At 45.5% G+C, this 11,891-nt stretch overlaps 1 protein-coding gene across 1 annotated transcript in view; it reads left to right on the top strand.

Annotated features, from left to right (window-relative positions):
- The first annotated feature begins 2,059 nt into the window (after nucleotides 1-2,059).
- Nucleotides 2,060-11,891, top strand: part of TP63 (tumor protein p63) — a 97,702-nt gene continuing 87,870 nt past the window's right edge. The window contains exon 1 of the mRNA XM_066556514.1: nucleotides 2,060-2,121. Within this exon, the coding sequence (XP_066412611.1) occupies nucleotides 2,060-2,121 (62 nt within the window). The remainder of the gene's footprint in view (nucleotides 2,122-11,891) is intronic.

The raw sequence follows: 11,891 nt of genomic DNA, 5'->3' as shown, positions 1-11,891 counted from the left end.
GTGGTTAACGGTGGATGCTCAAGGCCTAGACCAGAGCCAAGCCGGCAGTGTGGACCATGAATTGGTGTGGCCCTCCTTGCCCATTTCCAGGAGGTATTTGCCCACAGCCCTGATTTCAGCAGCAGAAGAGGATGCAGCCACTCTAAAGCTCTCCCTGGGCTGCTTTGTGTGTGTGCAAACCCTGCTGTGAATCTTTCTCTCTTCTCCCCAGCAGATTTGGAGTTTCCCATACCTCTTCCCCAATAACAGAAGCTAAAAGGTTTGCTGTTTATTCCAGGGTTCAGCCTAAGAGAGAGAAGGTGTTTGATATTTCTGTTTTTCCATGGGCCAGGCAGGGGAAGCAGTGTCCAGCAGCAGAGAGCCCTTAACTCCAGTTAATAAACATATCCTTCACTTCCAGCCTCTCTTCCTTGGTGAGTGCCACTTAGTGAAAGCTGCTTGGACTTGGCTGGGGATCAGCCCTGCGAGTTTACAGGATTCACAATTCACAGATGTTAGAAGCTATCAGGCTGAGTGTGGGTGGAGAATGTCAAGTCTGAAATAGCTCTCCTGCCACCCTGGCACAGGCAGCAAAGAAAATGTTTCCACGTGACATTCTTCGAACCAACATTTCCTACAAGGAAAACACAGAGGGGAAAAATAAGAGGCAATTGCTGCCATCTCAGAGGGTTCCTGACTTTTGCCCCAGGGGTGGCTGGAATTAGTGCTGACTGGCACAAAATATTCACTATAGGTGAGATATAGGGCAGTCCCTTACACTTTTCCTTGTCCACACAAACGTATGGGTCTGCTTGAAGATGCAATCCCTCTGGTGCACAGATATGTGGGTGCTATTTTTTTCCTGCTGGAATCCATTTTAATTTAGCTCCTGATTCATATTTCATTCATTCTCCAAATCCACAAAACCAGGATAGGTTTACAGCCTGTACTATTTGGATAAATCATGGAGGGGGAAAAAAACAGGGGGACAAAACAGGTTGCTTTCCTGAATGATTTTCTGTGTGAGTCAAAAGAGAGAAGAAAAAAAGAAAAAGAGGTGGTGGGAAGAGAATTAAAGCCATCCTTTCTTGCATTTGTCCTTCTTTAGGAAAATCAGATCAGCTTTTCATCTTTGGTAGTTTGTTTTGGAGGATTTCACTCTTGTTTCTCTAAGCTTTAATGTCTGACAAAGATGTGATTTCTATTTTCTTACTTTTACTTTCTCCTCAAAACCATTGAAAATATTGGGGGTTTTTTAATGTGGAAAATGTATATGTTATTTAGAGGACACCAGAACAATGCAAGATTTCTGTATCATCTCATTTTTGGGGGGAAAATGAAAAGCTATAAAGGGAAAAATTAACAAATATATCTGATAGCTTTCTCGCAGGGAGGAGGGCAGGAAGGGGAGGCAGAGAGGCAAAAGTTTAAAAAAAAGTTATTTTTGATTGAGGAATTTCCCCGTATTTTGTCATTCCGTTTTGAAACTGTGACCACAACAGACTGTGTGAACTGTGTATGGTGGGAGGGAGACTGAAAATTTCCCCAGGCAGCTATAAGCAGGTACTAACCCCAGAGCTGACAAGGGAAGCTTTCAAAGGAGGATGAAATTCAGCACAGGCACTGCACCCAGCAGAGGAAACTCTGGCCATCTGGAGACAAGGATGACCAGCGGCCACAGCAGTTTGTAAAATTGCAAGAGCTGCCAAAATTAAACTGTGAAGTCAGGCGGGAAGGCAACCAATGACCGGCGAGATCAGAAGTTCAGAGAAGCCCCAGATGAGCTCCCAACAACAAGTGTGGCCAGCGTACACCAAAGTTTATTAAGGATGTTGAGAGGAGGGGAAAATATCTGTGCAGAAGATGCCCAGCTGGCGAGGAGGGAGTGGTGGTGATGCTCGGGTAACTGGACGAATCCCATTGGCCAAGCCCCTGGCAGATCCCACCCATCCGCAAGTGTAAAATAAATCTCTAAAGTTGTACCTCGTGTACCACTTGACCTTATTGCTTTTAGCCTGCCGGCTTTATATCTATTTATTTATTTTATTTCAGTTTGTCCCCAGGGAGGGGTTGGAAGGAAATGAATTTTGAAGCAGCACCTTTCAGCACCTTGCCGTACTACCCCGATCCCTGCATCCCGCGGTGAGTGACGTAACCCCGCTTATCGCAGCTTTGATCGCAGCCTCCTGATAATCGTTAACTTTCCTGCTATCGGCCGCCGGCAGCTGGGCTGCACGCGGAAAAAATGTGCCGCTCTCTTCATGCTCAGTGGAGCTTATTATTATTTTTGGCTTTCTAACAGGTTACTGTTTAATTATAGGCATCCGTTTAAGATATCCCCTTTTCCTCTTTGGCATTAGAGGGGAAAAAAAAAAATATGATAAATAACACGAAGGCTGATAGTATCTTTGCCTGGTGTTTTGGAGCAGAAGGTTACACTGTGCTTTGGGTAGTACAGGAATGGCTTTAGGTTTCTGTTGTGTTTTTGTTTGTTTCTTTAAGTGAAAATACTCCTGGAAATAACACGAGCTGAACTACTGAGCCCAGAGATTTTGGAATTTAAAGGATAAATAATTAATTTAAAAGATCCAGAGGAGAAAAAAACTGCCTTCTAAGAGAGAGCAAATTTTCCAGGAATATTTTTTCCTTCTGTCTAACAGCCAGCGTCAGAGCCTGACAACCACTCTTATTTTAGCTTTGTTGTTACGCCGAGTTTTATAACTTTCCAGCAGATAAAAGAGCATGTCCACACGAGGTGTCACAGTATCACATTGTCTGTTTGTTTGTTTCTCCCAATAGAAGATACTATATTTAAGCATGCAAATGACATGTAGATGGTATTTTTCCAGTCGTAAAGTTTGGAGAGGTGAAATCCTCTGGGCACAGTCACTTGTTGAGCTCCTTTATAAGACTGGTTTCTCTCTGTGTTTTGTAAAAGCCCTGGCTGGTGTCTCACGGAGGCATGAATCCCTGGAAGAGTTAACTATTAACTCTGCATCCTCCACAGCGTGCTGGGGAAGGCTACCCTGCTGCACAGCTCTGTGTTGGAGAAAGGGCTCGGCCACCATCACCCAGCCCATGGCATTGCAGGCAGCTTGGTGATCTCTGGGTTGTTTCCCCACTGTTGTGCTTTGTTACAAGGTTTGTGGGGGCTTTTATCCCCCTCTAACCCGGGTGTTTGGTGCCACTGCTGTGTGAAGGTCCTGGGGAGGAGAGTGGAGACCTGGCAGCAAGGAGGGGCCGTGTCTGGGGCCAGCAGAGGGAAAGGAGAGGCTGGGAAATAGCTCACGGTCCTTGGCAGTGCTGCTGGGGCACAGGAAGGTGGAATGAAGCCGGGGGTATTGGATTCCCCAGAGAGACCTTCCACAACACCAGCCCAGGGCTGGCCAGGCACATGCAGCCAGTCTCTGACCTCCTGCAAATCCACCCAGCCCTGCTGAGCCCAGCAGGGATGTGCCTGTGGCAGCAGAAAGTGTGGGATTCACAAGAAAGCAGCACCACAGCAGTGCCCACCCAGCAAGGTGGGATTGGGCTGGCGGCTGTGGAGTCTTTAGCACATTAATGTCTCCATGGCTGGAAGCCCCAGCCAGGCAAATTCCAAAACTGAAAACGAAGAAAAAGGAAAAAAGGGAAAAACCCTGACATTGGAAAGCAAGAAGATGCACTGGGAAGTGTTCCTGAGCTCCGGGACAGCTTCCCCGCCTGTCAGCTCCTGCCAGTTTGTATCCCACCTCATCCCAAATAACAAGTTCTGAAAATTGGTGCTGTGGCTCAGGAAAAAATTCAGCTGGAGCATATATTAAAGAGAAAGGAATCAATTTGCTTTATTTGGTAGAACTTTTTTAATAAGCCTTTCAACCCCTGCAAATCTGCCTCACCCAGCAAGTCAGGCCTTACAGTAGAAATGCTGCTCCTCACCACATGCCTGAGCAGCATGATGAGTTTTTAAGTGACCACTGCAGTGTGGGAAGCCTCAGGACAAACAATTTGTGACACCCTTCAGTCATAAAACCTGTCTGAGATATAGCTTAGAGTAACAACATGTCTCAGCTGTTATGCATGTCTGTTTACAAGAGCCAAGAGTGGCATTTGTTCAATTGTTAGTGACTGTGCTCTGCCACAGGTCAAAATCAGCTCAAAGCTGATCCCAAAGATACTTTCCTCAGTCTGAGACATAGATGGTCTTCATCTTTAAGCTCCATTGGTTGCACATTCATAATATGTTATGTGACATTTCTCTGACTGCTTTAACATTCAATAGTTTCAGAATTGCATTTATTTTACACAGTTTGAAACACTTCTGCTTTGATGTGGCCAAAATACTTTATTTAGCTAATACCAGTGTGCTTCTTTGCAACTGTAAAATTACATCTAGTAATTATCTAACCAGCAAACTGATAATGTTGAGGTATGCTGGCAAAAAACCAATAGTGAAAAATATTTTAAACCCTGTTAAACTGCTGGGAGGGATGCATGCCACACAGATTTCCCTGTAGTTCGGTGTGAAGGGGGAATAAGTTATAAATCCCAGTTAACTCTAAGATTTGTGGCTTTGATTTACCCTCTGCTGTTGCTTCATCTACTTACCTCTTCAGTTTGGGGGTGTCCAGCAAGAGGACACGTGGGAGCCAGCTAAAACATTTCCTCTGTCAAGAGGTGAATGCAGAGCACAGTGAGGAGCATTAGTTAATGTGCCTTTATGAGGCTCATGTGCCTTATGCCTGCCATTTCACATGCCACTGTGAAATTATATATCCATAGAACACAGTAATTCAGTGCCCTAGATGAGGAAAAACAGCTGAGTGGCCAGACTCTGTGCTTTGTGGGGTTGTTTAAGCCACTTCAGCCTCTGTCTCAACAGCCCAGCTCCCTCATTGAGGCTATTAAATTCTTTGTAAACGTGGGTAGCAAAGCAAAGCATCACAAAAATCATAGGGAACTCAGCTGGGTCACAGGGCAGCAGCCTCCTCCTTCACAGCCTCACTCATTGCTGTGTGCTGGAGATCAGTGCTGGAGCTGCAGCCCAGCTGACAGAGGGGCAAAGGAGCAGTGGGTGCTGAGAAGGGGATGTACATCCTTTTGCAGAAGTGAAGGATGCAAATGTAGGTTGTGACTGAAGTGAGGTTGTTTGGACAGGTGTATCCTGAGTCTGCCCATCTTTCTTCTTCTTAAACAGAAAGAGCTGAGGGATGCTAAAATTCAGCAGACCTCAAAGTCTTTCTCCTTCTACTTCCCTTGCAAAGGGAAATAGTTGAAATCAGGAATATGCACACTCAGTGCTCTGGCTCTGGGACTTGGGAGGTGCTGCTGTAATGACAGAAGCACCTGCACTGAAGTGCCAGGCCACTGACCCCATGAATTACTGCCTTGGATGGTACTGTGGGAGCTCATCCTGTGCTGCAGAAAACCCAGGTCAGCTCTGAGTCATAAGAAGAGTAGATTATCTGAAACAGGCGGGATTTCCACCTTCCAAGAAGTGCCCACCTAGCTGCAGCTGAAAGCCACTAATGTAAGATGAAAAAGGCACTGTAATTATGATCAAAGTCCAGCTGTTGAGAGCTATGTAATTAGTATCTCTCCCCAAAGCTGCTTTTTTTTTCAGCTAATGCCTGGTTGGGGGAGTGATGTTTACAGATAAGTTACTTGTGTTCTTGGAAATAATGGTCATTAGGCTGTGCTTTACCCAGGAGCCCTCTTCTTTGGGGGCTGTTGGGAATGCACCTGCCGGTGCACTGGACTGAAGTCCTGCCTGCTCTGCTCCTCCCTCTCCCCATGCCCAGGCTAATTGGTGGCCTCAGGATTTCACATCAGTGCTGAAGGTGTTCACCGGGGCTCACTCTTCCCTTTTGAATGAAAGGGCTCTCACGCAAACTGCTCTTTCTCCTTTCATTTCTCACTTTGTATTCTCAGCACAATGTGATACAGTCCAACCTCCCAATTCTCACTAATAACAGAGGAACAGCCCTGAAAACCACTGCCCTCTGCAGCATCTGTGCTGGAAACCTGATTTCTTAGAGATGGTCCTGGGTTTTGAGGAGGTTGCTAAAACCAAAAAATCAAACAAAACCTCCCAGCTAGGTATGTAGAAAAAAAAAATCTATTTTTAGAAAGCAATGAGGAAAACTGTAAGAAATTACTTCAGGGAGGGTATTAGAAAGCAGTTGGAATGGAGGGGAGTGTTTGGGCCATGGAAACAATACATCATCTCTTGGGTGCTGTATCTGGACGGATTTTGGTGAGCAGGGCATAGTTCCAGGCAGCCAGAGCTCCAGGGTTCAAAGAGATCTTTCATCAGGAGCACTGCATGTGTCACTTCAACTTCCCTCAGTGGTTCCCACACGTATCAAACAGGGCTGGTGAGCAGACTGCAATGATCAGACAGGAGTCTGGCCAAGGTCAATGCTGCAGCACAGCACAAAGGTGGAAACTCACTGCACCCCATGCTCATCACTGCCAACAGGCACCAGTGACACTGCAGGCTTCTGTCCCTTGGGCTGGGAGGGGACAGACCCAGGCCAAACCTGCAGTGCTGGCAGCAGTCAGCAGAGTGCTGTACCCCTCATGGTTGTGAATCAGTGCTGGAGTAGTATTTTCACTCAGGTATCAGCTGGGTGACATTGCGACAGAGATTTGCTAAAGTTGTCCCACAGGAGCATCTCATCCCACATGCAGGCTCTGCAGAATCCTTGCATTTGGGCAACTGCACATTTTTCCCTTTCCTCATGCTATGCTTTGCTGAGGAATAGCTGAACTCCTGCTATGACAGAGTGGACAAATTTCAGTTGCCTTCACCTATGCAACGGGAGCCCAAATTTGCTGTGTTGGCAGAAAGACCTGAAGTCAAGTAAAGAAAGACACATGACTTGGTATAGATCTGTTTGCAGAAACAGCCAGTGATAGTGCAGGTACTTTCCAGAGACTCAGAGAGGGCCCAGAAATTGTTGTGAGCAGCTTGTGGTGTGCTCAGGGCAGCTGGTGACTCCTGAAGGAGCAGAATTGGCTGGATGCAGGAAGGAGAGGTGAGAGGGTGCTTTTGTTTCCAGCCTTTGTGAGCTCTCCTGTGGTCACGTCCGCAGCTACGCTGCCACCACTGGTAAAAATTCCATGGGGGAAGGACCAGAGCTGGAGGCAGATGCACATGAGAGGACAGCACTCCATGTGCCATAAAACTCTTGCAGAGTGGCCTCCTTGGCAGGAGGGCTTTGCAGAGCAGCTCTATAGGGGATGCCAGCATGGGACCTCTCAGCTGCCTCCAGCACCTCATCAGGCGTGTGTGCTTCTCATGGTGAGGAGGGGGGTATTTATCTCATATTTGAGGTCTGTTCTTTGGCCACTGTCCTGTTCTTGAACTGCAATCTCATTAGAAGATGGGTTTAAAATACAGAATCTTTGCAAAACAGCACTCAAGAGTTGCACATTAAACCCTCTCCAGTTCCCTCTTCCTGGCAGAGCCCAAAGTCTGCTTATCCCTGCTGCCCTCCTCCATTCTGTCTCTGCTGCACCCTCTTTACTCCACAGTCACTGACAAGGACAGCACTTTTTCCTCTTCAAAACAGTATAGCCTTCTCAAGAAAATACTTGTCTGCTTGGAGGTGTTTTTAGTGCTGCTTAAAGGATTAAAGTGGAACCAAACCAACCATTTTTTTTTTCTCAGATCCCAAAGGACTGCAAGGAGAATATGTGAAATCTTTCATGGGGTCTTTTGTACTGTGAGGAGATAATACCTGATTTATAGTGCCTTGCCCAACTTCCAAGAATCCTGAAGGAATTAAAGAAGCAAGTTCTCCATAGTTCATCTGTTCAGAGGTGTTTAGAATGTTCATGGTGCATGTTATAAGTTATAATTCCATGCTGATTTACATTGTACCTTCTGCTACAAGCTAATTTGCAAAAGTTCCTCTCAACAAGCACCAGGATTTCTGGTCTGATACAAAGCAAAAGGGCTCAGCTTTGATTTGGGGAAAAATAAAACCCTTTGCAGTTCAACGTGTGTTCAAAAGAGTATTGAAGCCTTCTGCATAAAAGCATTTCAATAGCAGTAATAAGGTATGGGGGAGGAAGGAGGGGCTTGGATGAGGAAGAAATCAAGGAAACTTGGCTTTCAGTTTGGTGCCTGGCTCTAAGCTAGTTTGGCACTTACGTGAAAACCTTCCTGGGGACATTGACATGGTGATGGGAGCCAGTGGTTATACTGCTATACAAATTTTTACTTCTTTTTACCTTAAAATTTTGTAGCCCATGATCAACACTGAAATAATCAGAAGGAAAATGTTTTGTAATAGATTTCTGAGGTTTGACTAGCTCTGCTGGTAATAGATAACATCAGCTCAGACAGCTTCATGAAAACATCTGTATCTGTTCTTAGGCCCTGCTTGGGAGTTTTTGGTGCCTGTTTACAATCACTCCTGTGTAGCAGATCACCTCCCCACAGGATTTTGCTGCTGAGTCATTTCCAATCAGGTGTTTAAATGCCACAGGTGGTCTGTGTGATAAATACCAGTACACACAAGCAAGGGGAATTCAGTTAGTGCATGGAGCTATAAAGAGAACAGCCACCTCCCCAAGTGAGAAGGGGGAAACCCTGCAGTAAATGATCAGGGCTCCAGCAGGTTCTTTGCAACATAAAAATAAGCCTGCTTACAAAACCTTGCCCTGGGAGGTTCACTGCCTGTGTGGTCTAGCAATGTTGATAGGCACAAAAGTCACTGCAGGCTGAACAAATGCATGGAAAGAAGCTTGAATTGTGCTGGTGAGCTGGATGTTGCAAACAGCAGTGGCTCAGCTTGTATTGCCAGCAGTGTCTGGGGAGCAGGAGCTGGGAGGAAATATCAGTGGGATGGCTGGAATTGCTGTCAGTGGGGTATATGAGGTGAAACAAATGTGAAACTGTTGTTCAGCTGGCTTTGAGAGTTAACATGGGCATTAGGTGGCCAAATATTGCAGGGTTAAAACTCTCCACATAAAACAACAAAATTTCTTTACACAGCTTTCCAAGTTTGGTTGTTCATATTTGTGAATTTTCATCTTAAAATATACAGGCTGGAAACATCATTCCTTTTTTTGATGAAAAAGGTGATGCTATATGTATTTATAGCACTGCAGCAGCTACAGCTTTAAGATTATCACAAGCAAAAATCATAAATCACATTAGGTGTGGCAATGTATTGATAAAATTATAGGGAGCCAACCCTGTAATTTCTTAGCACCCGGCACAGTTACAAAAGCAGAGATCCTGTGAGCGCTCCAGGTAGCATTGCCTTACACCAGCAGGGTTCCTGACAAACAGTTCATTTCTTCCTGTCTTCCAGGACTATAATCTGCTCTTAATTCTTTGTCCTTCATCTGCCCTGTCTTGGAGCTATTTTGTGACACACAGGAAGGTTTTTGTAAGTGCTCTTATTTTTGAGAGGAGGATTCTCTGCCCTTGGGTTTAGGAATAGCTGCCCTGCCACAGAGTTGCTACACGCTGAAAAATGCATCCCACATGGTATTTAGCAGAAGAGCTCCTTTTCCTGTAGGAGTACCACTGGTAGCAGGGGTGAGGAATGGGAGTTAATGCTTAGTATCCAAAACACACCAGATTTCACAGGCTGGCTGGGGGGGGGACAAGTTTGGGGAGCTTCAACAAAATTCATATTACAGGAATCTGCACCTAACATCTGCTTTGCTGGTGTTTCTGTTTTGCATTTTAATTATTTACTGAAACTCAGGATGTTGCTGTTTACAGCTTCCTGCTTCTAAAGAGTTCTGGGGACTTTCTGTATTATCATGATGATTTATTTGATATTTTTTTAAAAATTCAGCCTGTGAGAGAAAGCTTGTGAGAAGGACTTTATAAGTCCCCTGAGCAGTTCATAAGGGGGTTTTGTAACTAAAGATAGAAGCAGTTTTTGTAAGAGTAGGTACCTTAGGGAGTCAAGTGTCTTACCTGGCTCAACACAAAATGTCACAAACCTTTTGCAGTAGTCAGTCTGAGAAGTCTCCTGTTCTAAAAAAGAAGCGTGTATTTCATGCTCCCTGTCTGTCCCTCTCTTCTCTCACTTTATTTATATGACTAAATGCCCTGCAATGCACAGTTTCCCAGGGCTGAAAATCAGCTTGGGCTGCATGATTTCTCTTGCTTTGCTTCCTCTTGTTGGGGGGACTATCCTGAGATAGCCCATGTGGGATGTCCTCTCCCTGCTGCCTCCTCACAGTGGCCAAATTTGGGAAATGCCCATTCTGTGTGCACTGGGACAGCAGCAGCTCAGCACCTGCTGCTCAGCATGCAGGGGTGCCCAGTGCCTTCCTGGAGGCTGCAGCTGCAGCACACCAAGCACTTGGCCAAAAAAACCCCAGGAGCTGCTGGGGCAACCCTGGCAGAGGCATGATCTGACTCCTTGACATGCCAAAAAAGTTCAAATCTCAGCAAGTTTAAAAGAAGCTCCACTCTTGGCAGAGTGTGTTACTGTCCCTGGGACCGTGTGCCCTTAATACTGCTGATAGTGATATGGTGCAAGCAGGGAAGAGGCTGCAGGCAACATGCCAGACTTTGAGCAGAGCTCAGAGCATGTTGCAGGGCCACAACCCCATCATGAGCCATCGGGCCTCAGCCTTTTGCTCTTTGCATGACAGAGTCTCCACTTGTGTTACCAAGCAGGGCAGCCAGGAACTCACAGAGATCTCCCTTGCAGGGCCCTTGGTTTGGGGGCCCAGCCATACTTGTGATGAACCCTTCATTGGGGGTTTCTCTCAGGCAAACAAACAAACAAACAAATAAATAAATAAATAAAGCAATTTTTCATTCTGTGTTGTGGTCTCTGTATTGGTGTGATGGAGATAGACCAGTGAAAACTTACTGATGCTGGTTTCACTCAACACTGTAAAAGTTTGGCAGACAATTATTAAGAAAGTCCCATTTCTGTGGGAAATGCTGAAAGCTCCTTGTAAAAAATAGCAATGAAATCAGGTAGATAATTTTACTGGGTAAATGCTACGATAGCAGGAAAAATACTAATGACCAAATCTCAAAAGAGGGGAATTTGATTTTGCAAGCCTCAGGAATATGAGACTTCTGGCCATTGCCTCTCTAGAACTTTGCAATTTTTGTGATTAAATATCTAAAATCACTAGAGAAGTGCAGTGCTGAAGAGCTGTCATAGCTGTATTTTTCTCATGACTGACACCTCCTGAAAGTGACCTTACCCTTTTTTATTTCTGTGTCTGTTGCTTTATTTCTTTTAAAATTCCCTGGTGCTACAGAGATCTGAGTATCTGAAGGGATATGGTAAACTGGTTTAGGCTGCTTTGGACACTTCACACTGCTCCTCCAGGAGAGATGAGGGGTTTCCCCATCTTTCTGTGCAGCAGAATCCAACAGCAGAGATGTCTGCCCCACGTGCCCCCAGGCACCTGCTGCAGATTATTGATGGTGGATGAGTGGTCCATAGTGTGATTTTGGGTTAGAGAGACAAAAAATGGTCTTTGTTGTCTTCAGCTGTAGCTGCAGCTGGACATCAGAGGTTGGCATGTGGCAGCAGGGCTGGAGGTAGCACTGACCCATCAGGAGATGCCTCAGCAGCGAGCTGTGCTTGTCCTCTCCTCTCCTGAGGGGAGGATGCATCACTGCATTCATCCTGCTGTGAAACTGCCAGGGCTGTCTGGCTACAAAAGTCCTCTATCAACTTCCAAAGTTAGACCCAAATACGTGTTCTCATCTGGGTATTTGAAAGAGAGAAGATAATATCTATTACTTAGACCAAAGAGATTTTTTTTTTTTTAAGGGACTTGCAAATGTTTTGTGGCTTCTGGACAGTTTGCCTGTGAAGTTTTTCTTACAGCACTTATTTTTGGACTTGGACCAAAAATACCTCAGAATTTTGAGGGCTGGGCCTGGATTTCCCACTTGTGCTGCTTTTGAGAAGACTTTCTCA

This window comes from Molothrus aeneus, chromosome 10 (assembly GCF_037042795.1).
Source record: "Molothrus aeneus isolate 106 chromosome 10, BPBGC_Maene_1.0, whole genome shotgun sequence".
Lineage (NCBI taxonomy): Eukaryota > Metazoa > Chordata > Aves > Passeriformes > Icteridae > Molothrus > Molothrus aeneus.
This window is presented reverse-complemented; position numbering and strand designations above follow the sequence as displayed.